At 60.4% G+C, this 24,948-nt stretch overlaps 8 protein-coding genes across 9 annotated transcripts; 4 read left to right on the top strand and 4 right to left on the bottom strand.

Annotated features, from left to right (window-relative positions):
- The first annotated feature begins 535 nt into the window (after window positions 1–535).
- Window positions 536–4,656, top strand: JDV02_008466 (uncharacterized protein). Its single transcript, XM_047990066.1, has 5 exons — window positions 536–1,347; window positions 2,268–2,337; window positions 2,399–2,857; window positions 2,920–3,059; window positions 3,123–4,656. The coding sequence occupies exons 3-5, from the start codon at window positions 2,440–2,442 to the stop codon at window positions 3,861–3,863; spliced, it is 1,299 nt and encodes a 432-aa protein (XP_047846072.1). The 5' UTR covers window positions 536–1,347; window positions 2,268–2,337; window positions 2,399–2,439; the 3' UTR covers window positions 3,864–4,656.
- A 2,500-nt stretch (window positions 4,657–7,156) lies between these two features.
- JDV02_008465 (uncharacterized protein) lies at window positions 7,157–9,084 on the top strand. Its single transcript, XM_047990065.1, has 2 exons — window positions 7,157–7,952; window positions 8,169–9,084. Exons 1-2 carry the CDS (start codon window positions 7,772–7,774, stop codon window positions 8,726–8,728), a joined length of 741 nt encoding a protein of 246 aa, XP_047846071.1. The 5' UTR covers window positions 7,157–7,771; the 3' UTR covers window positions 8,729–9,084.
- Window positions 9,085–9,281: 197 nt separating this feature from the next.
- Window positions 9,282–10,187, bottom strand: tfa2 (transcription factor TFIIE beta subunit, TFIIEB, Tfa2; the record flags this gene model as incomplete). The annotated part of the gene is made up of 1 exon (XM_047990064.1): window positions 9,282–10,187. The coding sequence occupies one exon, from the start codon at window positions 10,185–10,187 to the stop codon at window positions 9,282–9,284; it is 906 nt and encodes a 301-aa protein (XP_047846070.1).
- Window positions 10,188–11,107: 920 nt separating this feature from the next.
- JDV02_008463 (uncharacterized protein) lies at window positions 11,108–11,687 on the bottom strand (the record flags this gene model as incomplete). The annotated part of the gene is made up of 3 exons (XM_047990063.1): window positions 11,108–11,281; window positions 11,359–11,485; window positions 11,575–11,687. 3 exons carry the CDS (start codon window positions 11,685–11,687, stop codon window positions 11,108–11,110), a joined length of 414 nt encoding a protein of 137 aa, XP_047846069.1.
- Window positions 11,688–13,253: 1,566 nt separating this feature from the next.
- On the bottom strand, window positions 13,254–14,698 carry CAP1 (F-actin-capping protein subunit alpha). Its single transcript, XM_047990062.1, has 7 exons — window positions 14,520–14,698; window positions 14,433–14,451; window positions 14,256–14,368; window positions 14,110–14,199; window positions 13,994–14,046; window positions 13,798–13,935; window positions 13,254–13,737 (listed from the first exon to the last, which is right to left on the bottom strand). The coding sequence occupies exons 1-7, from the start codon at window positions 14,571–14,573 to the stop codon at window positions 13,389–13,391; spliced, it is 816 nt and encodes a 271-aa protein (XP_047846068.1). The 5' UTR covers window positions 14,574–14,698; the 3' UTR covers window positions 13,254–13,388.
- A 238-nt stretch (window positions 14,699–14,936) lies between these two features.
- JDV02_008461 (3-methyl-2-oxobutanoate dehydrogenase (2-methylpropanoyl-transferring)) lies at window positions 14,937–16,422 on the bottom strand. Its single transcript, XM_047990061.1, has 2 exons — window positions 15,127–16,422; window positions 14,937–15,071 (listed from the first exon to the last, which is right to left on the bottom strand). Exons 1-2 carry the CDS (start codon window positions 16,292–16,294, stop codon window positions 15,034–15,036), a joined length of 1,206 nt encoding a protein of 401 aa, XP_047846067.1. The 5' UTR covers window positions 16,295–16,422; the 3' UTR covers window positions 14,937–15,033.
- A 255-nt stretch (window positions 16,423–16,677) lies between these two features.
- On the top strand, window positions 16,678–19,327 carry JDV02_008460 (Glucan 1,3-beta-glucosidase). Of its 2 annotated transcripts, XM_047990059.1 has the most exons (2): window positions 16,678–17,333; window positions 17,389–19,327. In XM_047990059.1, the coding sequence occupies exons 1-2, from the start codon at window positions 16,850–16,852 to the stop codon at window positions 18,957–18,959; spliced, it is 2,055 nt and encodes a 684-aa protein (XP_047846065.1). In that variant the 5' UTR covers window positions 16,678–16,849; the 3' UTR covers window positions 18,960–19,327. The 2 variants fall into 2 exon arrangements, with proteins under 2 accessions (XP_047846065.1, XP_047846066.1); XM_047990060.1 differs by having other exon boundaries at window positions 16,678–19,327.
- A 635-nt stretch (window positions 19,328–19,962) lies between these two features.
- JDV02_008459 (uncharacterized protein) lies at window positions 19,963–24,643 on the top strand. The gene is made up of 6 exons (XM_047990058.1): window positions 19,963–20,743; window positions 20,904–21,415; window positions 21,556–22,084; window positions 22,476–22,512; window positions 22,609–22,678; window positions 22,831–24,643. Exons 1-6 carry the CDS (start codon window positions 20,286–20,288, stop codon window positions 22,989–22,991), a joined length of 1,767 nt encoding a protein of 588 aa, XP_047846064.1. The 5' UTR covers window positions 19,963–20,285; the 3' UTR covers window positions 22,992–24,643.
- The last annotated feature ends 305 nt before the right edge of the window (window positions 24,644–24,948 follow it).

Here is a 24,948-nt window from a genome sequence, read left to right as displayed (position 1 = left end):
CTCAGCGCGTCTCGACTGGCCCCGGACGCACCGAGTCGTTGCGTACATACGTACGTACCCGGCGCCGTCAAAGGAAAACCTTCGCCAGCCTTGCAATCACGCAGGTCTCAGATCTTGCCGGCTGATACACATAAAACGCCGTGGGCGCCATACATCCACGTATTCTTACGTGTAATCATCCCCTCCCAGGCCCACCTGCGGTCATATCTCGTCCTCATTGCCCTGTCGTCGGCTCTTCAACTTGTTACAGGGCCGCCGAGCTGCCTGTCCCCTTTTCGGCATCTGGGCGTCCGTTCGTAGATCTTCTGGGCGTGTGCACGACCAGCCCAGCCCTGTCGGGATCGGTCGGTGCCAACCGTCAACAGCTCCTGTGGTTGTGGACGCGGGCCCGTTCTCTCGGTGCTGCTGCACTGTGCTGTGCTGCGCTGCCCTTTGCCTGCTCTCAACTCGGACAAGCGACGCCATCACTCGTCCCGTCCGACCCAGAACAGGTACGTGAAGTAACATATCCAGACTTTCGTCCGCTCGCGCATCGCGCCAGGCGGACGCGCAGTACGATTCAGCAGTCAGTCCTGCTTGAAGCATCCTTCCCACCGGCCCCCGCCACAAGCAAGCCGCCAGCCCTCTGAGCATTAGATCCCCCCTCCCCCACGTCGGGCGATGCCTTGCGTCACGTCACGTCACGACACGCACGACACGACACGACACTACGCTGCCTCTCCTGTGGCGTGTTCCTGACCCTGTCGCGTTGCCCGCCGGGCTCCTGTGGTTGACACTGGTCCTTTAGCCAGGGCGCATCCTTGCGCTGGGGGGGTTCCAGGAGAAATTTGTGGTGCAGCGTTTTCTCGCTTTTTTTTTCATGTTGCCTATTTCTGATTTCCCGCACACCTACTGTTACCTACTATCCACCCCCTAGGCTGGGCTGGGCTGGGCTGGGCTGGCCACTGGGGCGTCCGCAAGCCAGTGGTCCCGCCCCCCCAAATACCGTGCCGCTGCCCTGTCCCGGCGGTTCTCTGGGTCCTCCCCACCGGCTGGCGCCCCCCAAAAGTTGCGTCCATGGCGCCGATCCCAAGACGGGCGGCGGTACCCTTGGTTTGGCCCCGACACCCAGCAGGTCCATATTTCGCCTTTTGCAAACCTCCAAAGCAGAGCAGAACATTGCGCCACGGCCACGACCTGCCTGCAGTCTCATTTCCTTTCCTTGTTCCCCAGAGCGGTTTGGCTTGGTCATGACACGCCCGATCCCATTACGACGCGACTAACAAAGCTACCTGTGTATTTGAAGATCGCGCACGCTTCGGCCACTCTGCGCCCTGTTCGTTGGGAGGCTCCCGACTCCCGATAGAGGTGCGTCTGCTCGATACGTACCTTGCCTACCTTACCGTGCTTGGTCCCTTGCGCCCATCGCCGCCGCCGCCGAGCAAGCAAACCCTAGCCGGCTGCCGGAACCAACGTCTCCGTCACCTTGGAGCAGCACATTTTGAACAGCAACAACTGACGCTCACAAATCGCAGCAACCGAGGTGACTGAAAGCTGAACGCCCCCGTTCTGCGCCGCTGTCTCCGGTGCGTGTGTCTGATCGATACAAACGCGGCCTTGTTGAGTCTGCGTTGGCGCATCGGAACCGCACCGCCGCCTCCTAGCTGGCACCATCCTGCAGCTTTTCGCCAACTGCATCGTCTCGTCTCCGCAAAAAGGCACACTGCTCGCACGCGGGCGGCTTTTTTATTTTCTCACTCCTTGGGACGAGTCGCCCCGTGGCTTGCCCAGTACGCTGTAGAGTCTTGTGCCAGCCTCGCCCGATACGCTAAGGGGAACAGCGGGATTGGCGCCGAGACCAAAGCCTTTGACATCAGCATTCGCCTACTGGAGGCGTCGTTGCAACCGAGGGACTGGGCGAGTGTGGTAGGGTCTCAAAATATCGCGAACGGGACCAGACCACATTGCGCACCGAGCGCTTTTGCGAAAGCCTAGGCCCAACGCCTTCCCCGTGGACACCAGAGGGTAAGTCGAGAACCGTCCAGCTGTGCCCGACACGATGCGTCGTGAGGGGTGGTCGAGGGGGTCTGTCATCCAGACGCCGGGTCAGGGGCCACGGAGCGGCCCATGCTCGCGGTAGCGTCAATATCATGTTGCTGCCAGGCAGTGGCTTGGTGATGGGTGCCAACCGTCTGGTCATGACCACCTCACCCCATCCCCACCACGGCACCTGTTGGTTCTGCGATTTGCAATGATCCTGGCCACTCGGTAGCTAACACTAGCAGCAGAACAATCCAGTCCCGCTGATTTCCTGCCTCCGTGACTTTGAGACAACGGTTTGACCGTCTCCGCGTCCCAGTATGTCCACCCCCTCCCCATACCCAACGGTCTGGGACCAGCGACTGATGGGCCCCGCCAGACTGAGCAGCCATCAGACCCGGAGGCACGCGGCGTTGGGTTATGGATCTTACGAACATGCTGAATAAGAAAGGCGGTTCAGTCTCGCAGCAGCAACTTCCCGAGACCCAAGACGACTATCAACTTCACCAACTTCCCTTCGTCAAGCAAGAGCCCGAAATGGAGCGTTCCGTCTCACCTCACATGTCAGAACACTCGTCGTACTCGACGCCGCACAGCCTGTCGCGCTCGTACGGCTCACCATCAGCTATGCAAGCGTCCATGCACATGCCGACGTCGATGGCCAACGCCATGACGATGTCTGCGTACCCGGAGATGTCTGGAGGCATGGCCGGTGTCTCGAGCCTGGCCATGCACCAGATGGGTCATCCTAACCAGCCGCCGCCTCCGCCTGTCAAGGCCTACCCATGTAGCACATGTGGCAAGGGCTTCGCACGACGGAGCGACCTAGCGCGTCACGGTAGGAGACGTCTTCTTTCGGCACGTCTAGAAGACGCGCGAAACTGACGATGAGATGACCAGAGCGAATTCATACGGGAGTCCGACCTCACGTCTGCGACCACCCAGGCTGCGGCAAGATGTTCATCCAGCGATCAGCCCTGACCGTTCACCAACGCGTCCACACTGGCGAGAAGCCACACCACTGCGAAACCTGCGCGAAGGTATGTTGGCGCCTCTGGATCTTGACCTGGCTGGGCCTTTGGGAACTCACGCAAGTCTCGCAGCCGTTCAGCGACAGCAGCTCTCTGGCTCGGCATCGGCGAACACACTCTGGAAAGCGGCCGTACAAGTGCCCCTACGCCGATTGCCAAAAGACGTTTACTCGTCGCACCACGCTCACCCGCCACCAAAACCACCACAGCGGCACAATCGAGGAAGCCGCCGCGGCAACTGCGGCCGCCCTGGCAGCGTCCAAAGCCAAGCATGTGTCGCAGGCTCGGTCCGACGGCGACCACCTTTCCAACCATGGCTCGCCCATGACGACGCCCTCTCCCGCGCATAGGCCAATGTCCATGTCGCCAAGCTTGGACATGTCCGGGTCTGGGGGAATGAATCGCCATCCCGGCGACTTCTCGCAGTACATGCAGCAGAATGGGCCGCTGCCGCCTCACCTGCGCGTCGGCAGCCCTGGGTCAGGGGCTCCTGCCGGAGCCTACAACACCAACGGGATGCGTCCGACCTCGCACCCAACCGGCTACGGACCGCCGCCGACCTTGGAGCCTAGCCTGGAGCAACATCAGGCAGCGAACGGGAGCAACGGCGGCAGCCCTCACATGTCGAACGTGGGATGGCAGCCCTCGTCGCACGTGCCGTCGCCGTCACACAACGCTGCCAACTACGTTTATCCGGAGCCGGACAACTACCCGCAGAACGCGGCCATGGGCCAGATGTACTACGGCGCACCACACCACCACCAGCTACGCCGGCCGCAGGGCGCGGACTCTGGCTTGGTACACATGGCTTAGTCGGGCATGTTGGCATTGGCAGACGACGACGATGACGATGGGGATGACGACGAAAACGACGACGAAGCCGCCACCTGCCGACTCTCAGGGGCTTAAATTAGCCGGCTGATACCCCCGTGTCTTTTCTGCGACAAGCCTGTTAGAAGCGAGCAATAATGAGGCCCTGGATCGGGGGCATACCTGCGGCGGCTGCGGTAATGGACGGGAGAGCGCGAGGCGTTGCGCATATCCCATTGGCAGTCTCGGCAACAATACTTTGCCAGATGCCTACGTGGCACGCCGAGATGGACGGCGGTCCATCGCCAGCCCCGATCTACAGGCGAAAACATGTGGTGTCTTTTTGATTTTGGTATTCGTCTTCCCGTTTGTCTTTTTGCTGCGGATTTTCTCCTTGTTTTCGCCGAGTGGCTTTCCTTTGTTGAGACCGATCATAGACAGGCGATGCGGAGACCTGACGACTACGAAGCATTTATTCTGACTTTCCATTTTCCTACTGCGAGGAGCTGGTTGACGGCTAGAAGGAGTTTGCTGGGACGATGCATGGGCGCCCGGGGCCTGGGCATGAAAGCAAGGGATGCCTCTCGCGAACGGGGTAATCGTGCTCGGGACGGGCAAATGGACAAGACTCGCGGCTCGATTCGCCGCGGAAGTGTAGAAGGGGACTGCGAGACGAGGCGAGGGGCGTGGACATGGTTCGGACGCATGGCCGCTGGCAGGGTTCGTGGGGATAGACGCAAGGGCAAGCCAGTTGCCCGGCGACACTCTGTCATTTATTGAGCACGGGACAAGGGAAATGCAATTGAGTTTTTTGGTCATGGTACAGAACCGGCTCGCGGGAGCATTGATGCAGGCAGGCCATGTCGTCGTGAGTGTGCCTGGGCGTGGCGAGCCTTGCACGGCCACCACCACCTTTCAAACTTTCCACTTTGAGCAGAATACGTTGCATGGCCCGGGACCGAGCTTCCAGCGAGTCCCTTTGCCACGGACGGCGACAAGCGCGAGGCCGGCGTGGTGGGCGTCAGATCCGAGGGGGGGGGCTTGCTGCAGCCACGTACCAAGTAACCTGGTCGCCGTTGCAACCTAGGGAGTGAGCATCGAGAAGCCAGATCTTGGTTGAGAAATCGGGGTTGATTCAAATCTACCACTAACTTAGTCTCTGGCCTTGGAGTCGCGCTCTAGGTTACCACGAGGCTTGACGAGCGTCGCTGAGAAGAATGGAGAACAGGGAAGTTCGCCGACGATGGGATATGAACCACGTACTGCTACTATACTGCTACTACCACCAGAGGTAAGTACGTAGGTACCCTTCTTAGTACTAAGGCAAGGTACTAGGGCAGGTACAGTAGGTACTTAGGGATGAACCCGGAGCCGAACCCTGGCCGTAGCCGTGCGTCTGAGGCAAGGTGGCTGGCCGGACCCTGGCAGCCAAAGTCCGGCAGACAAGATCGCGACTCGGCAGGTAAGGTAGGTTAGTACGTAAGGTTAGTAGGCAGGCTTACCTTGGCTTAGTATGGCGGCGGGCGGACGGGTGGGCAACAACTCGACTGGGGGCAACCAAATCCCTGGACTTGTGGTACTTGCGAAATGTTGGCATGGGTGTTTCTCACGCAGTAGGGTTATCTACTACCTTAGGTACCATGCCTTGCTTAGTGCCTTAGTACTAACCTACCTGGAAGGCAAGTCAACTACCGAGTTGGCCATCTGTGCTGGCTGGCGCAAGGTAGAGCCAGCCGAGCCGAGCGGCCGCGCCAAAAAGCTCCCACCACCGCCCAACTACGTTTCTTGGTAGCAATAAACGTTCCCCACTGGCGGTGCGACGGTGAGTTGGTTGGGTTGCCTGCCTGCCTGCCTGGCGGTTTGCCGAGAGAGGCGGCTACTACTGCATGACTGGTGACTACATAGAGTACTACGTACTGTCGTACATATACATATATATGTACGTGCCGAGGTAGCGAGTCAGGATCTTTCTAGCTTACAGGTAACTGCGCTAGTACTCCGTACGCACACGTACATTAGGACGAAGTACGTACATGCACAACGTACTCAAGTGTGTGTGTGTGTGTGTGTGTACTTCGTATGTGTGCGGAAAACGCCCACGAGTTGTGTGCATCGCCCCCGATGGGGACAAGGAGACGACGCCACCCGGCCGGGCGGCCCGCACCCGCGCGATACGACGTCACGGAGGGAACGAGGACGACTCTGGGGGGAAAAGTGTTGGTTTTTAGGTTTTTTTTTGGGGGGGGTTCAGCGCTCCCTTCTTTCGAGGATGGGACGCGGCTTTTTTGTTTGATCGATTTCGTTTCAGGATGAGTCTGAATATGAGTGATTGATTGTTCTTGTCGCTTCCTGTTTTCTCGTCACGCCACGTGCTGGAAGGACGACGACGACTGTAACGAACGACGGTGCCGGTGTCACCGCCGCGTCCGCTCTCACCCAATTGCAACGACGGTCGACCCTCTCTCTCTTCTCTCTTGCCGCGACATCTGCAGGCGGTATTATTACCTGGAAGCTGTGCTTTCCAAAGAGGGGGATCGGGCGGGGGGGAGGAAAGGCGGGTTTGGCGGTGGCGGTGGTGGTGGTGGTTGCCGAGACTTGTCAGGTTTCGAATTAATGATTACTCACCGTGGGCGGCGGGAGGTTCGCGTGCGCACAGGCGCCAGCAGCGCCGGCAGCGTATAAGTCGGGCTGGCAGATGGCAGGCAGGCAGGCAGGCATTGGCCAGGGGGGGGATTAACGTTGTATGACGAGGGGCAACGCGGGATCTGCGCCGCGGCGCACACACAGCACGACGCAACGTGCACGCCCGCCTTCCTCCTCTTTTTCGACATTTTGTCTTGTCTGCTTTCCTCCCCCCTCGAATGTGAGTGTGTGTGGGCGTTATTTGTTTGTTTGTTTGTTCGGTCCCTTGTCCCTTGTCCCTGCTTTCATGGCGCCCTTTTTATGGCTTGATGGAGCTGAGCGAGCTGAGCATCGAGGATGGGGGAAGGCTCGTGTAAGCGGCGGCGGCGGCGGCGGAGGAGGAGGAGGAGGGGACGTTCGTCACTTCGTGGATATGACGTGCGAGACAAACAAAACCCAAAATAAAAGCAAACGCGCATGCCCCTCGCCGTTGTGATCTTTGCCCCCACGTGTGGTCAATCCCGTCATGTACTCACTAGCAAAGTACTTGGGAGGGGAAGGGGGGGGAGTAGTAGTTACTAACTTAGTAGTAGTATATCCTCGTGGGAGGGTCCGACGGTCCGCATGAGACCCTGACACTCGTCTTCTCCCTCTCTCCCCTCTTGTTTCCTTTTCTTCCTATACAACAACATATCGTGCACAGCAGGGCGCTGCTGTTTTCTCCCTTTCTCTCTCTCACTCTCTCTCACACACACGCGACCATACATGTGCATACGCACGCACACGGGCTGCGCGTACATATCGGACCATACGCTCTGGTGGGCGGGCGGGCGCTGCTGCGCTTCGACACAACGACACGTGGGGGGTTCCGGGCGAGGCGAACCCCGGTTGAGCACCGTGCAGGAACTTTGACTTGGTTTTTGTTATCTCTTTCGGGTCTTAACCTTCTTCTTCTTCTCCTCCTCCCCTATTCGCTCCCCGTTCTACGTCCTGCGCTGTTCTGCTGCGCCGCCGCCTCCCCCCCTCCCCCTCCCGAAACCCCGGCAAAGGCAAATCGCAGCCCCCGGACTGGGCTCCGACGCCTGCAGCGACCCGGAAAACAATATACACATCACGGTCCTTCTCTCTCGTCTTGTACTCCTGCCCAACCAACTGGGAGGGTTGTGTTGTATAAATACCCGACTCACACTGGAGCGGGCCGGTGGTTCTTCGTCCCACCCCGCCGTTTCGACTTCTCGACACACATACATAAACACGGAACACATACTCATTCGCCCCTCACAGCAGAAATGGGCGCTGAGGAGAGGCTCCTTGTGCCCATCGAGGTCTTCTCCGACACGCTCTGCCCGTGGTGCTGGGTAGAGAAGCGCAGCATCGAGGCCGCCATGCGACGCTACCAGGCCAACCACCCGGACGTTGACTTTGAGCTGGTCTGGCGCTCGTTTTGCCTCAACCCTCTCCTCAAGACAAGTGAGCGTCCCCTTTTCTTCCTTCGCCCTCCGTTCCTCTAGGCTCTCCCCTCGACGCGACATTCCCCGCGTTTCTGCTCGTCCCGAGTGAGGGGCAGGGCAGAAGAAGGGGGCGCGCAGCTGCCCACGATGAGGGTTTATCAAACCGTAGAGGGGCGCTCTTGAACTGCGTTGAACCGAACTCAACTGACGCGCGCGCGCGCGCATTGATTTCTAGGATGCGACAAGCTCTCCCTCTACGACGAGTGGTCCGGCGGCAGCGCCAACTTCCAGCAGCACCTCGACCGGGTCCGCTCCGCCGCCGCGCCCTACCCGGACCTGCGCTTCCGCGTCGCCGGCTCGACGGGCCCCTCGCGCCTCTCGCAGGTGCTCATCGCCGCCGTCCTGCGCCGCCGCGGCCCCGCCGCCCAGGCGCGCGTCGTCGAGGCCCTCTTCCGCGGCCACTTCGCCGACGGCCGCGACGTCAGCGACGAGGACTGGCTCGTCGAGGTCGGCCGCGACGAGGCCCGGCTGCCCGCCGACGTGGTGCGCGCGGACCTGCGCGACGAGGGGCCCGGCGGCCTGCGCGGCGTCGATGATGAGGCGGAGGCGGCTGTCGAGGAGCGCGGCGTCGAGGCCGTGCCGTGCGTCATCGTTCTCGGGAGGTACAAGGTTGGCGGGTTCCAGCGCGAGGACGTCTTTGAGTCGCTGTTCGACAGGATACGCGCCGAGAATGCGCCGCCGCCGCCGCCGCCTGCGCCGTCCGGCGGTGCGGGCGCGGAGGGTGTGGGAGTGTGAGGGGGAGGAGGCCCCCGTCCCGATGGGATGAGGCGGGTGGAGGCATGATGAAGAAATAACGACTGTGATGACGAGCCCCAAGATTGAATGATTGCTTCTTTGGAACCGGATACCCCAAGAGCTGCTGCGCGGGACGAGACGCTGGCAAGGTGAGGGAGGCAGTTCAGGCGGCACGTACGAGCTGGACGTGTTCCCAGTCCTCCCTCATACGTAATGCGTGATAGATAGTCACAACGCCTTATAACTGAAGACCGTTATGACCGAACCTGCTTGTCCCTTGAATCGAGATACTGTTTGCCTGGCTGCCCGGAACAAAGCACGCTTCAAACTGCAAGATCGATTTCATGAATCGTCATTGCGCCGGCCCCCCAAACGCCAATACATGTATGCACCTTGCCTTGTACGGAGAATCTCCATGCGACATCGACCACTTGCCGTCAAGTGCCGCTCCGTCTTCGTTGAACCCCCCCTGTTTTCTTCTTCTTGGAAACAAACGCCAAAAGGATATCTCAGTTTTGCAGTGCTTGAAAGTCACACCCTCACCCTTCACCCGTCACCTGCGGAGGTTGCTATAGTCCTGCATCAGGTGCGCCATGTGCACGTTGGTCGCCTTGCCCACCCGCTTGCCCGCGCGCTTCTTCTGCGTCTTAGGCTTGGCGCCCGCCGCCTGCGCCGCCTTGCGCGGGTCCTCGCTCGTCGGCTTCTGACCCACGCTCACCAACTTGCGGTGCATGTCGTCGAGCGACGGCAGGGGCACGCGGTGCCACATGGCCTGGAACTCGGGCTGCACGGCGTGCTGGAGCGAGGGGTCGTCGGCCCACACGTAGCGCGGGAAGTTGTCCTTCTTGGTGCGCACGACGAGCACCTTGTGCTGACGCTCAAGCTGGGCGAGCGTCTCCTCGCAGTCGGGCCAGCCGTCCTTGAGGTCCTTGACCGACACGCCCGAGGCGTCCGTCTTGCGCTGTAGGTGCGCCAGCAGTGACGTCGCGTCCTTGACGCCGGGTATGATGGGCCGGTGTGTGTACGTGCCCGTCTTCCACGTCTGCTCCGTCAAGCTCGGATCCGGCCGCCAGTCCACGCGCGGGTGGCCCCTCAGCCCGTCCGCCAGCTCCTTCTTGTGCTCGTCCGAGTACGCCCGCAGGCTCAGATGGTCGATGATGTCCGTAATGCTTTTGGCATCGCCCTTCTTCTTCAGGTAGTCGACCGCAAAGGTCATCTGTGTCTTGACCTCTGCGCCATATCCCGTGAGCTGCGGCTGCGAGAAGGGCACATCGGGCACGGCATCACGCTTGCGCTTGGCCGTCGGCGTGGCGCTGTCTGACGCGGCGGACGGGGACGGGGAGGGGGGCGCGAGCGAGGACGCCTTGACGTTGACGGCCGACGGATTGGAGAGCTTGGATGCGGCCGACGCGAGGGTGCCCCGGAAGGCGGCGGACTGCTTCTCCAGGTACGACGACATGGTGAGCGATGGCCGGCCGCGGGCGCCGACTTCGAGGCCTCCCAGATGAAGCGACGTTAAACGGCAGTCGGCGGAATATAAAATAAATAGAGGATCGACGTAAAAGTGAGTGGCGGCACCGCAGGCAGCGAGGTTGTCGGACGATGGCGTGGGTGCAAGAAAGGAGTCGACAATCGGTTCGTGAATGACGCAGCAACAATCAAAGGCTGGTCGTTGATTCTGAAAGCGAGGCTGAATAAGGCCAGGCAGGCATGTCTGTGGCGCGGGGCCTTGGCCCGCCTGCGGTTCACTCGTTGCTGTGGCTGGAGGCTCGGGGTACGAGAGTACGTACCTAGTGCTTGATACGAATACGCCGTCTCAGCAAAAAAAAAGTCTGGCTGGCGCGACCACCGCAAACCGCACGTGGGGGTTGTTGGGCCACCGTCCATGAACAATGGTATGTCAGCGTCGTGTCAATGTCTGTGTCACGATCACACATCGCCCAGCCACGATGTACAATGTCGCTATCGTCGTCTGGCCCGGACGCAATGGCAGTTCTGACCTGGCTGCTCTACGATGCAGCACCGCAGAATCCACATCAAAGCCGTCTCATTAAAAGAAAAAGGGGAAATAACCTGTCTCCATGGCGTGGGTTTCACGCCTGGAGAAGTCTACCTTGAACCAATTGCTCCGTCTTCCAGCGCGCAAGAAAATGCCAGACCGCAGGCCTTCTATCTCGGTCGTCTCCCACGCGCGCACCCGGGTCAAGGTCGCCGTTGAAGGGAGCCTGTACATGCCTCGCACCGCGACCGCCGGGGGGAAAGGATGAAAGCAAATCCATGCGCCTGTTGATCCATCACCGCCCGGTGCCGCAGGATTCGCTCTATGGCGTCATCCTCGCCGCTCGTCGTATCAGAAAACCAACGCACCACGGGGCACACTTAGGCAGCCTGCTGGACCTGCTGCTGCTTCGCCAGGTACTGGAAGGCGCCGTAGCCGATGACACCGCCGATCAGTAGGATGGCGTAGAGGCCGATACCGAGGCCGGTGTTGTCGGATTTGTTCGAGCTGGCAGCGGGGGCGGCAATGTTGGCCTTGGGGGCAGGGTCGCCGGGCTGTTTGTAGTCGACCATGTCAGCGAATAATTGTCACAATGGCTCCCGTCAGGGGGCCACGGGCGGACACAACTCACCTGGCGCTTCAGGGTTCCGACGAGCAGCCGCTCGAGGGTTTCCCGCGCCTCGTCGCTGTGGCCGACATCCTCGAAAGCCTCGGTGGCGTCCTGGCCGGCGACGTCGAGCATGACCTCCTCACCACCGCTGCGGGACGGACCGGGTTAGCACGCAGTGCAGTTGCAGTATGGCACGGGGGCGTGTGCCGGGGTGCGGTGGGACCGGCAACAACGTACGGGTGCTCGTCGATGAACTGAGAGCAGTCATAGACCTTGTCGTGGATCACCATGTGGATGTCCTTCTTGGTGTTGTACTCGGCAACATCTTGGTAGGTGAATTCCTTGGACATTTTGGCGGTTTTGGAGGGGGGGGGGTTCGGGTGGTGGGACGCGTGTCTATAGGGCAGGCAGGGGCTCGCGAGGGATTCGGGCGGACGGCGGTCGTCGGGCGATGGAAACGGGATGCACGCAAAGACGATGGCGAGGCAATGACAGGAACACGGCGGTCGAGACGAAAGTGAGGATGTAAGAGGGACGAGTCGCGCGGCAGCGGTAGGTAATTTCGAGGACACACTGAGTCGCCGACGGGGTCTTTGCTGGGCCTCTCCACTGTTGCCCCAGGGGGGACTGCCATTTACAGTGGGTTCTGGAGGCACCGCAGAGCAGAGCAGAACAGAACAGAACCTAATAACCAGCAGGACAGGCCACCCGGTCCTCACCACTTCCGTGGCCCGGTGGGACCCGCGGAGGCACATGGAAGCGGGCGGCTCAGCCAATCGGCGCTCGCAAAATTACCGCCATGAACGCCTGATTCGCCCAGGAGACCGCCGCCTCACCCACCTGGGGCGATCGCACGTCCCGTCCATCCACTCACTGCGACAGAGGTATCCAATGGTACCTAGGTAAGTACCTACGGGCGGGAGGCAGTGTTGAGGTGCCCTGCTGGGCTGGGCTGCCTGGAGCGGGCCGGGGACCTGGACCTAGCGGACCGTTACTTTGCACTTTTACTCATGACCGGGCTGTTTTGCCAGGTCCCGTCCCTGGCTGAGGTGGTGGGCTCCCGCTGGCCTTTGATGGATTCCTGGCTGCGCTGGCGGGCGGGCTTGCAATAGCTGGCCGGTTCGAAACGGTGGGCAGGCGCCGATTGTTGCCCCGGTGGTCCTATCCAGCAGTGCATCCCACGCCGGCTTTAGGCCCCGCCAGCTCGGACGACCTCTGGAGTGGATGGGCGTCTTCCCATACAGGTAGCAGCAATGCTTTCAAGCCGCTTGAGGCTTGTGATGCCAAGTTTACCCCTCGCGAGTTCCTGGGCCTCCCTTCCAGACGGGACGCCCGCTCCCAAGCGCCCTCTCCTCCCCCAGAGTTTCCGGGGCTTCTGGGGACGCACTCCGGGGTTCGGACCTCATCCGGGATTTTCGACACACCTACCTATCTAACGCACTATTGATGCGTGCACACCAAAGCTGACTGCTACCCCTCTGCTTCCCCGGCAGGAAACGGGTGCATGGCGATGTCTCATCGCGCCCGTCCTCGGCGTAGTGCGGAATCGGCCACGGCCTGGGGCTCGTGCAGCTTTGGGTCGTTTCCGCAGACCACCATCGAGTTACTTCGTACGCAGGCAGCACGGCTTGTGGCCGGCGATTAGTCAGTCGCCGACGCACGCTGAACGGCGATAGACAATTTCGCTTACTCGAGAGTGACGTCGGCCTTTACTGCGCAGCAGTTTCCTCGCAGGTGGGAAACGCTCAATGTGCCGCGCTGGTGGTTGGTTGTCTCCGGTGGCCGCCATCAGGCACCGCAACCACTCCACCGTCCCGAGGCTATTGTCGTCCGTCCCCTCTTTGGGTCACCACACAATGGAACGCATCTACGTAATATCCTCCGCCCTCAACGCGGGGAACTCGTGACGCGGCATCTCATAAAGACCGCACGACAAGCGCGGACAATTTGCTGATCAAGTCTTTCGTCTGTGTATATGGGTCCTCTAATACTCGGCGGTTGCGGGAGCACCTTTGTCCTGCTGCGCGCGCCACATCACCGCAGCCTCGCGCCTATCGCTTCGAACTGCCGCCTCCGATATCCTGACCTAGCCTATAACTTGCGACCTTGTCCCACTCCACCTTTTGTCTCGTGACTGGGAGGTGTCGCCGCAGGCCCTTAAAGGCACCCTCGCTCAAGTTGACGAAGCTTTTGTTGAGCTCCTCCTGGTACTTCTTCTCCAGGGCGGAAATCTCCTTTACGATGCCTGCACCTGTGCCCGAGGAGACGGACGCGGACACGGGCTTGTTGGTGAGAAGCCGCACATTGCCGTCTTCGTAGTAGTGGACGTCGACCTTGATGGAGCCTTCGAGGCTTCCGGATGAGGGGTCAAACACGTATATGGACCTCCATCGTCCGTTCCTGCCTTCAGTCAGCATTCAAGATAGCCTACAGAGCTCGGGTCGTTGGGCCGCAGCTCACCAGAAATTGTTCGGGCTGTACTTGTTCGCCACGACAATCACGGCCACCTTTGAATCGGACTCAATAGGGTACGCGCCGTAAGCTGCGTTGGGGAAGTGCTCTTTGACGTAGGTGCCGAGGCTCTTCAGAGTTGATTTGCTGCCACGCGGTCAGCGTGCTGCTTCCTAGAGCAATAACCTGCTGGGCGTCCACTTACACCAAATCTGCTTGTGACCCCTCAATGACGTGGCTCTGAACATCACTAGCTTTCTGTTCCGTTCGGGTCAGAAACCAGTCGTACATATGAGTAAGAAGTCTTGCCACCGCTCATACTTGTGTGACGTGATCGAACTCGAAGCTCGAAGAGCTTTCGACGTCATAGTACCGGCTGTCACCGAGCGAGTTGTGAGAGCTGATTAGGACCTGGCCAGGCACCGTCAGCGATAGCCCTTGCGCACGCGTGCTCCCTTGGGACTCACAGTCTGGCTGCTTCCCGGCAGCTTGACCGTGGTCAGCTGCTCCTCGTTGTACTTTTCGAACGCGGGGCCGAGTTCTGCGACGATGTTCGGAGAGTCGGTCAAGGACTTGATATCTGCCATCGCTGTATCAGCACTGCGGACGCGCTCTACGCGGTCGACTGCGCCGCGGGTACACACCGGCGACGACGTCTGCGAGCTGCGATGCGGTTAGCTTCGCGATGATGACGCGGACTCGCGGACTGCGGCGAGCTAGGATTGACCAACCTCGCCAGGCGGCGCGCCCTCGACAAATGCAGAGATGGTCTCCAGTTGCGACATGGTGCGGCGCTGTGGGGGAAGTCCAGCAGAAATAGGACAAAGAAAACGCGGCGCCTGCGAATCCCTAGACAAGGCTGATGGTGAATTTGACGCTCAATGCAGGCACATGCGGTCAAGGAGGTGGTCGCGCATCGCAGGGCGGGGCAGAAGCGGAGGGGCACAGCCAAGCTCGTCAACGGAGCTCAATCAGCACAGTGGTAAGCAATCGCTAGGGCGGTACGTGTCTGCACACAGCAAGCCCGCACTACGGCGGGGTACCCCGTTACGCTCCATTGTCCCCTTGGCTACCCTCTTGACGACCGCGCATGAACCTAGGCATCCAGCAATCAATCTGAAACACTCAAGGCAGCATCGATCGATAAACGACAATCGCTTGTGGAATTTCTTCTGTCTAATGTAAAGCCACGAGGACATGCAATGCTATTTACATCACTCCAATTGCCCCTCCTCGACCTCAGACTCAATAGTTTAGGCTCTTCCTGATATTCTCGTATATCCCTGTGAAGCGTCAGTACGGTGAAGAAAGACTCTCAAGCACGGCAGGGAAACGTACTCGCAACGTCGGGTATATTGAACTTTTCGAAGATCAGCGGGTTGTGGATGCTCCAGCCCGCCACGCGCCCGACGGGCGCCTCGAGCCGCACAAACGTGTCGGGATCCTCCTGGATGGCAGCCGCCACCTCAGCGCCAACGCCGGCATTGACCATGGACTCGTGCACGACAATGACGCGGCCCGTCTTGCGCACGCTCTCAAAGACCGTCTGCTTGTCCCAGGGATAGACGGTGCGCAAGTCGATGAGCTCGGCCGAGATGCCCAGGTCCGCCTCGGCGCGCTGGATCGCCGCGAGGCAGTTGTATATGGGCTGGCCGTAGGAGATGACGGTCACGTCCTTGCCCTCCTTGAGGACCTCGGCCTTGGACAGCGGGAGCTCGTACGCAGCCTCAGGCACCATCTCCACGGCGGCACGATAGAGGATCTTGGGCTCCAGGAACAGACACGGGTCGTTGCTGCGGATGGCGGACAGGAGGAGGCCCTTGGCCTGGATGGGCGATCGCGGGATGACGACACGGAAGCCAGGGACGTGGGTGAAGAGACTCTCGGGAGACTGCGAGTGGTACAGGGCGCCGTGGCCGACGCCGCCGCAGGGCATCCGGACGGTGAGGCCACCGGCGTGCGGGCCGCAGTTGCCCTCGCGATACCGGAGCTTGGCGCCTTCGTTCACGATCTGGTCGAAGGCCGGAAACACGTAGTCGGCGAACTGGATCTCTGCGACAGGCCGCATACCCTGCGCCGCCAGCCCGATGCCGAAGCCCATGATGCCCTGCTCCGTCAGCGGCGTGTTGAACACCCTGTCGGCGCCGTACGTCTCCGCGAGCTTCATCGTGCAGCGGAAAACGCCACCAAAGGCGACGTCCTCGCCAAATACCAGGACGTTGTCGTCCTCGGCCAGCGCGGTGCCCAGCGCGTTGTTGATGGCCTGGAAGAGGTTCATCTTCCTCGTCGGGCCATTGCGAACCTCGGCGGGGATCTCGCTGGCGTTTCCGAGCGCGGGCTTGCCGCCCTGGGCTAGTATCGGCGTCGTTGAGTAGTCGATGGGGAGGTTGAGCTTCGCGTTCGGCGGGTGAGACGAGTAGCAGCGGGCGATCCGGAGTGGCAGATGCGTCGAGACTCGCGGAGCCGCGACTGCGCTGCGCAGCTGACGCACGGCCTGGCGCTTCATGGTTGGGATGTATTGTCTGTCTGTCCGTCTGGTCTGCTCCTCTGGCAGGGCGACTAAAGCTCAGGGAGGGCTAGAAAGTGGGAAAGAGAAGTGCCACGGCCGTGAGAAGGCACGGCGTCGCGCCATGGGGAGGAGGCGAAGGGGAAGCAGGTCGTCAACTCGGCTTGCGGCGGCCTTTCGCGGGGCTCGGTTCAGTGGGCTCCCAGCGGCGGCCCTAGCGGCGTTGGCGCCCCGGCCGGCTCAGTGAAAGCGACCCCAGATTTCTAGATTCGCCGATAAGATTGTTGCCCTGCCAACGACCGACCCGCTGCCAAGATGAGGCGCAAACAAGGAAACTAATGCGCCTCGCCAATCTTGGACGCCTTGGGATGCCACTCGCATGACGGATCGAAATTGCCGAGCGACGCGTCGTCCAAGACATGTCCCCCGTTTCTTGATGCCCCCGCGGTCACTTAACACGAACGGTGCAGGCTCGCCGCATTCCAATCAACAATAGACATCAGCACGATCGAGTAAACGCCATTGTCCAGTCGAGAGCACGATTCGAACCAATAAATGGCGCCGAGGGAGTCGTCGTCGCGGCCGGCGGCGCACCGACAGCGTCGCCATCGCGGCAGCGGCGGAGATCCTTCGAAAAGAAACCAGCACAGGAAACGAAAGTCACACACGAGGAGGCCGGCGACAGCTTCGGACGAGAGTAGGGAGGACCGGGCGCCGCATTCGCTGTCGTCGGGCGCACTGGCTCGGCTGGATAGAGAAAATGCACGACACAAGCACAGGTCTGGCCCAGGCGGGTATGGCGAGACCAGAAGGAAGCGACCGCGTCGAGAAGAGCCCCGTGAGCCCGAGATGACGCCTCCGAAACCGAGAAAGCACCAACACAAGCACAAGAAGCGAAGAGTCGTCAGTGGGGCGATGATGGAAGAGGGAAGAGTCCGACGGTCCGGGCTACGAGGCGGCGGCCGCTGGAGCGAGGACAGCTTGGAGAAGGAAGATTATTATCACCGCCCGCGGCAAAAGAAGTCGAGAAAGAAGCTTTGTGAGCCGGAGCTGAACGGGCTAAACCGGGCACCCCATGCTAACGAATATGCCAGGGATTTTATTGGCGTGCAGCCTGGTGGTTCTCATCATCGTCATTGCAGTGGCGGTGGTAGTGAGTAAGAAAAAGGGGGATGACGAAAAGTCCGAGGACTCCAGCCTGGGCGACAAGGACCGGAGCCAGATCCCGACAAAGTGGCAGAACACGTACCTCGACCCGTGGACGTGGAAGACGACGACGGGGTTCAACGTCACCTTTACCGAAGAGATGGTGGGCGACCTGCCGGTGATGGGGCTCTTCACATCGTGGGACGACTCGACCAAGGCAAACGACAAAGTCCCAGCGCTCAACGAGAAATGGGGGTCGTACGGCGATAGACCGGCCCGCGGCGTCAACTTGGGCGGATGGCTGTCTCTCGAGCCGTTCATCACACCGTCCCTCTTCAACTACAACACCAACCTGGGCGTCATCGACGAGTGGAACCTCTGCAAGCACCTGGGGGCGTCGGCGGCCAAGACGATCGAGGCACACTACGCGTCCTTTGTGACCGAGGACACGTTCAAGGCGATCGCGGCGGCGGGCATGGACCACGTGAGGATCCCGTTCTCGTACTGGGCGGTGCAGGTGTACGACGGGGACCCGTACATCTTCCGGACGTCGTGGCGGTACCTGCTGCGCGGCATCGAGTGGGCGCGCAAGTATGGGCTGCGTGTCAACCTCGACGTGCATGGGCTGCCCGGGAGCCAGAACGGATGGAACCACAGCGGGCGCTGGGGCACCATCGGGTGGCTCAACGGGACGGACGGGCAGCTCAACGGCAAGCGGTCGCTTGAGATGCACGACCGTCTGTCCAAGTTCTTCGCGCAGGCGCGGTACAAGAACATTGTGACGCACTACGGGCTCGTCAACGAGCCCAAGATGACGTTCCTCAAGACGAGCGAGGTGATCCAGTGGACCAAGGATGCGCGCGACATTGTGCGCAAGAACGGGGTCAAGGCGCTGGTAGTGTTTGGCGACGGCTTCATGGGGCTGGACAACTGGAAGGGCCTGCTGCCGGGGTACGACGACATGGCGCTCGACGTGCACCAGTACGTCATCTTCAACCAGGACCAGATCGCCATGACGCACCAGAACAAGGTGCAGTACGCGTGCGAGGGGTGGACGAAGCAGGCGGAGCTGGCCATGGACCCGGCGCGCGGCTACGGAGGGCCGACCATCTTCGCCGAGTGGTCGCAGGCCGACACGGACTGCGCGCGGTACCTGACGGGCGTGGGCTGGGGCAACCGGTGGGAGGGCACCTACGACACGGGCGACAAGGCGTCGTCAGTGATGAAGCCGAGCTGCCCTTCCAAGGACGGGGCGTGCTCGTGCGCCAAGGCCAACGCCGACCCGGGCCAGTTCAGCGGCGACTACAAGAAGTTCCTCCGCATGTTTGCCGAGGCGCAGATGCACAGCTTCGAGAAGGGCTGGGGCTGGTGGTACTGGACGTGGAAGACAGAGAGCGCGACCCTGTGGAGCTACGAGGCCGGCCTCAAGGCGGGCATCCTGCCGGAGAAGGCATACGAGCGCGACTTTAACTGCGACGCCGATGTGCCGGACTTTTCCGGGCTCTCCGAGTCGTACTAGAGGTTTGTTTGCTTCGAGATGAGAGGACCGTTGTGTGGATGTGAGAGAAGAGAGTGTTGACGGGGCGAACATACTCATTTATGTCCACATGTATGAAGTCGGCATGGACAGCGGCGGGTGGCACGGCATGAGGGCATGGACTGCAGGGACGCAAGCGTTTTGATCTTGATATTGTGATTGATTTAGACGGCAGCATGGATTTGATTTCACTGTTATTGATAGATGGGTGACGGGGCGACTGAGATGAATAGGCGTGGCTTGGACAGTGCACGTACAAGCCTAGACGCTATGTTATGCTGCATGTATGGAGTATCTTTGTCCGCCTCCCTTGACTCGGGTTGTTATATATACAGGGAGTTTGACTGGCCAGACATGATCGTCCATTGTCATCTCCAAGTCAAGTTAGGTCAAGTCGACCTCATGCCCGCCTTCAATGCTCTACACGCCGCGTAAGACGAGAGCAACAGCGACACGGACGGCATCATGACGGATGGCCGGCCACATCACACGTTAACCCCGTCTCGGCAACGTACAAGCTCTTGACCAGATTGCCGCCCGCTCGAAGAGACGAACAGCCGACCCGTATTCCGCTTACTTGCTCACATATGCTACATATATCGAGACGCTTGGGAACGATGCCGCCGTGCTCCACCGACTACATACGACCTTTGGGCGCAGTCGGTCAAAATCCAAAATCGGGGAGCCAAGTCTCTCTGCTGCCCCTTTTCAGTCAAGAAGAGTCTGGGAGCCATCGAAGTAAGAAAAAGGGCCCGGCGCGACAATAGCAACCGCAGCCCAGACCAAACCAGAGTAGAGTTTAGTTGCTTCGTCGCAGCGGAGAAGGCGTTCGTTCCTCTCCAGTCTCGATGAACCCCGTCATTAATACAACCTTAGCCTAGTACATTTCTTATAGGCAACTTTTTGAGTTAATAAGTGAGCGAGCACATGGGCCGACCCGCTAGCCTCCCTTCCCTTGGCTTCAGACCCGGTAGTTTCCTCGACAGCAGTTTGGCGCCCGCCTAACTAAGCGGCTTCCCGCGAACGGACCGGAAATAAGGTGATGATTCCGTCTCTCGCCCGCCCGGCACGCGCCCGCAAACTCCATCTTTTACGCTTTGTAGACGAAGGGCGTCCGTCGGGCTCGGCCGACCTGCCATGATGACTCCTTATTTTAAGCCACTCCTCCTTACCCACCCCGTCCGCTTCATCCGAGTGCGAGGAGGAGAAAAGGCGACAGTGAAATATACACCGTCGAACGCATTCTCTCCCGCGAAATCCATGGCTGTGCATCGACGGAGATTGTTTTGTTTAGAATAGGCTGAGTCCATGACGATGATGGACGGCCTCGAGTCGCGACGCATCGATGGCGTCACCGGCGACAACGAGCACAACCTTCACCACAACCACCACGCGCCGCCGCCACACCACGCGCCCAACGGCGACGGCGGCGGCGGTGGCGGCGACATGGAGCTGCAGCCGCGGCTCTCGTCCACGAGCACCACCGCGACCGTCCGCCGCTCGCTGCACCGCACCCGGTCGCAGAACGGCTACGGCGTGTCGGACGGGCCCAGCAGCGACAGCGATGGCCAAGGCGAAGCAGCAGCGTCAGCAGCGGCAGCGGCAGCAGCAAGTGAAAACAGCGGAGGCGGACGCCCTGGCAGCGAAAAGGATCCCTTCGAGGTCGGTTGGGACAATGGAGATGAGGACCCCCTCTGCCCGCGGAGCTTCAGCAAGGCGCGCAAGTGGCTCATTCTCTTCATCGTCTCGCACGTCAGCCTATGCGTGTAAGTCAACAACCACACACACACACACACACACACACACATGGAAAGTCAGAAGAAAGAAGGAAAGAAAGGGGGGTGATGATGGACAGGCGAGCTGGGGAGCGCCTATAATGAAACCAGACTGACATGACCCCCCCAACACCACGCGGATCCAAAACAGCACCTGCGCCAGCTCCATCTACACGTCCACGTACGCCCAGATGGAGGCCGAGTTTGGCAACTCGCGCATCGTCTCCGTCCTGGGCCTGTCGACCTTCGTCCTGGGCCTCAGCTGCGGGCCCATGCTCCTCAGCCCCCTGAGCGAGTTCTTCGGCCGCCGCCCCATCTACCTCGTCGCCTGGTCCATGTACCTCGTCTGGCTCGTGCCCCAGGCCGTCGCCCGCGGCGGCCATGCCATCGCCACCGTCGTCGTCTTCCGCTTCCTCGACGGCTTCTCCGGGAGCGCCTTCCTCGCCGTCTCGGGCGGCACCGTCAGCGACCTCTTTGACAGGCACGAGCTCCAGGGCCCCATGGCCCTCTTCTCCGTCTCCCCCTTTGTCGGCCCCGGCCTCGGCCCCTTGCTCGGCGGCTTCATCAACTACAATGTCGATTGGCGCTGGACCTACTACGTGTTGCTCATCTGGTCCTTTGCTCTCTTGCTGGCCATTGTCTTTCTCGTTCCCGAGACATACCGTGAGTTTGTTTCCCCCGTCCCCCTCCCTCACCCTCACCCTCCCCCCCCCGGGGCCTCCTCCCCTCCCGCTCATGCGTGTCTCACCCGTCCGCAAAATCTCATCTCATCTCACTTCTCTTGCGTGTGTGTGTGTGTCTAGACCCCATCCTTCTCAGGAACAAGGCACGCGCGCTCCGGAAGCAGACCGGTGACGACAGGTGGACCGCACCGTCGGAGCGCGTCAAGAAGTCGGTCGCCCACGCCGTCGGCCTCTCCCTGCTGCGGCCCTTTCAGCTCCTCCTTTTCGAGCCCATGTGCCTCAACCTGTGCCTCTTCTCGGCAATCCTGCTCGGCATCCTCTATCTCTTCTTCGGCGCCTTTCCCCTCGTCTTCGGCAACAATCACGGCTTCAACATCTGGCAGACGGGCCTCGCCTTCCTTGGCATCATGGTCTCCATGTTCCTGGGCGCCGCGACCGGTCCCTTGTGGCACCGCATCCGCGCCCGCCTCATTCGCAAGTACGAGCGCGAGACGGGGGTCAGCGGCGCCAGCGAGCCAGAGTTTCGCCTCCCGCCCGCCATCTTGGGCTCCGTGCTGGCCCCTACCGGCCTCTTCATGTTTGGCTGGTCCACCTATCCGTGGGTGCACTGGATCGTCCCCATCATTGGGTCTGCCGTCTTTGGAATGGGGTGAGTTGCTTGTTGCTCGCCCAAAAGCCTCTTTGTTGCACCGCCGCGTGCCCGCCCCGTACTTGGTGACGACTGTGACCCGTCCGTCGTCCGTCGTGGTGCGCAGGACGGTCACGCCGCCAAACCCTCCGGTGCCCATCGTGGCCCCAGGCGACTGGCCCAATTGCATCATCAGAGCTCCCTCTTCGCATGGACAACGCCACGGCTCCAGCCTTTTTGTTTTTTGGGGGGGGGGTTGTAAGCATCATGAAGCGGGCGAATAGGCCCCAACGGGCATGACACGGCCCTGACCGGTGCATCCCGCTGTCTCACTCCGTTCTTTGTGATGGCACATCGCGTGTCTGACGATATCCGTCATGGGCTGTGGAACTGACGCAGCCATATCACACAGAAACATGCTCTTATTCATGGGCATCTTTACCTTTCTGGTACGTACTTGGCACGGAGTCATGTCGAGGAGAGTCGAGTTGGGGCTGCTGCGCTCGACGCCAACAGAGAAACTCGCTCACACACTGTTTGAACAGGTCGACGCGTACCCTCTGTACGCAGCAAGCGCACTCGCTGCCAACACATTCGTTCGTTGCCTGTTTGCCGGTACGTAGGTCCATGTCCAGTCCAGCAGCACCTCACATGATGCCAGAAGCCACCGCTGTCCTCGGCCGGACGCAGTGGCGCACCTGTTGTTATTGTGCCGCAGACATGCGTGTGTCACGAGCTGCCGGCGCTGACATATATGACCGTCGCAGCGGCGTTTCCTCTGTTCGGGGAACAAATGTACGAAAAGCTGGGTTATCAGTGGGCGTCGTCTCTGCTGGCCTTTCTCACCGTGGCCATGCTCCCCTTTCCGTACATCTTCTTTCGGCACGGCAAGCAGATTCGGCGTAAGAGCCGTTTTGCCAAAAGCTAGACTACTACTAGTACTAGACGCATCATGACGATTTAGGGGGAGATTGGGCAGATGCGGTTTTGGACAACCCTTGGAGCCCACTGCGGTGTAGACCTACGATGAAACATTGTCTCAGTTGCAGGGTTCGCGGCGCCGGGGCGCGTGGTCGAGCATGACATGAACGCCCGTCGACGGCAGTTCGTCGTTGGTCGGTCAGCAACGCCAGACGACTGAAACAGCTATGACGGCTGCCACTTGTATAAGCCGAGAGAGAGATGAGGCCGGAGAGAGAGGCGCGTCTCGGAATATTACTACTACTCCAAGTGCACAATGCAGCGGAATCACACATCACGCAGATAGGCTGACTGCGGACGTGCCTGTTCAGACTCGAGAAGGCCTGCTCGGACTACTGAGCCTGTGCCGTGCGGCCTGCTGCCTGGCCCCCCTGCGCGACGAGCCATGCAAGGCGTCTGAGCATCTGGCGACGGCGAGACGCGAGCACCTCTGGGTGGCCGTCGGTCACACGACACCAAGATGGGCGCCTCGGCTCATCATTCCCCCACGCCATGGCCTGACAAACAAGCCGTTTGCGTGCGCCTGATCTGTGACGAGGAGAGGCAGCGACGGTGCTGATGGGAAGTCGGTGTAGCTCAGGCCGGGGGCAGGCACGTCTTACCACTCGGTGCGTCGGAGCAGCAGCAGCACATCACTCGCATGCCTTGGTTTATGGACGACGGGTCGACCAGATGCGATCCTCGACACCCACCCCTATGCCTGTCGTAGCAACGGAGCACAACATATCTACTGCAGCTTAGAGCAGACTGGGGCAGCAGGGCATGAATGGCCTCGGCGAGGGGGGGTTGGTAACTTTTTGGCACAGCTGGAACTGACTGGGACGGACGCCTCGCAGGAGGCGCTCTCTCATTAGCAAATTTCTTTCATTTCATGTGTCCCCCAGCAGTGGGTGGCAGGTACACCGAACCAGCAGGCATGCTGCTGCATTGGACAGGGGGCTCAAAGTCAGGGTCAGGGATATGCGCTGCTGCCTCACATGCCAGAGGGCAGCAAAACACGCGCGCAGCATGTGGCCGTGTGCGAATGGCTCACGACGGTCAACATCACCACCATGACGATCCGAGCTGCGATGCAACCACGGGACCCAAGATGGATCGGCACAAGAGCGATGCGCGCCTCTTCTGTCGCATAGGCGAGCACAAACATGTGGGCATCGCTGTAGGTCTCTCGGCGCATGCGATACTGGATGTATGTAGGTACTATGTAAGTAGGTAAGTATGTATCGTAGGTGGGCAGGTAGCAGTGATAATTGCACTACCACTACGTTATTGATGGGATCTGCGTGGAGCGGGCCGGAGGAGATGATGGAGGCGTGCGGCCAGATTAGATGGCGTCGGCAGCACCCAGCAGCGGACGCATGCGTGCTCGGACTTGGTGCTCTCGAGCGTGGGGTGCGGGGTGGGGAGGAGGCGGCTGGAAAGCATGGGGAAGACGTTCGGCTCGGTTCTCGGTTATTTCCAGCCCCATACTGGTACTACTAGCGTAGTAGGTATTGGCGCTCGACGGGCCGTTGTGCGCGTATGCGAGGTGGGCGGGCGTGACTCGAAGGGCTGGATGCTGACCAGTGATGGTGGTGATGGTGGTGGTGGTGGTTGGAGGAGGAGGTGGTGTTGAAGTTGACAGGGGCGGATTGGGGCCGGGGAGGAGCCATGCCCTGCTTGTTGTGTGGTGGACCGAACGCTTTACGTATCTCGAAAGGCAGGCAGGCGCACGCGAGCAGAAATTGATCAATTGAAGCAAGGCATTCGCAATTGTGAAGGCGTACTTCTGCTCCGTGGAGGTACCAAGGTAGGTAGGTACCTCTTAAGGTAGCTGGGTACTATCGTACGCAGGGTACTTGTAGGGTAAGGTGCTTGGTACGTACCCAAGCAGCAATGTCGAGGCGATGCTCGACGGGCACGGG

Source organism: Purpureocillium takamizusanense, chromosome 8 (genome assembly GCF_022605165.1).
Source record: "Purpureocillium takamizusanense chromosome 8, complete sequence".
Classification (NCBI taxonomy): Eukaryota; Fungi; Ascomycota; class Sordariomycetes; order Hypocreales; family Ophiocordycipitaceae; genus Purpureocillium; species Purpureocillium takamizusanense.
Note: the sequence above shows the minus strand (reverse complement) of the source record. Positions and strands in the feature narration are given on the sequence as shown.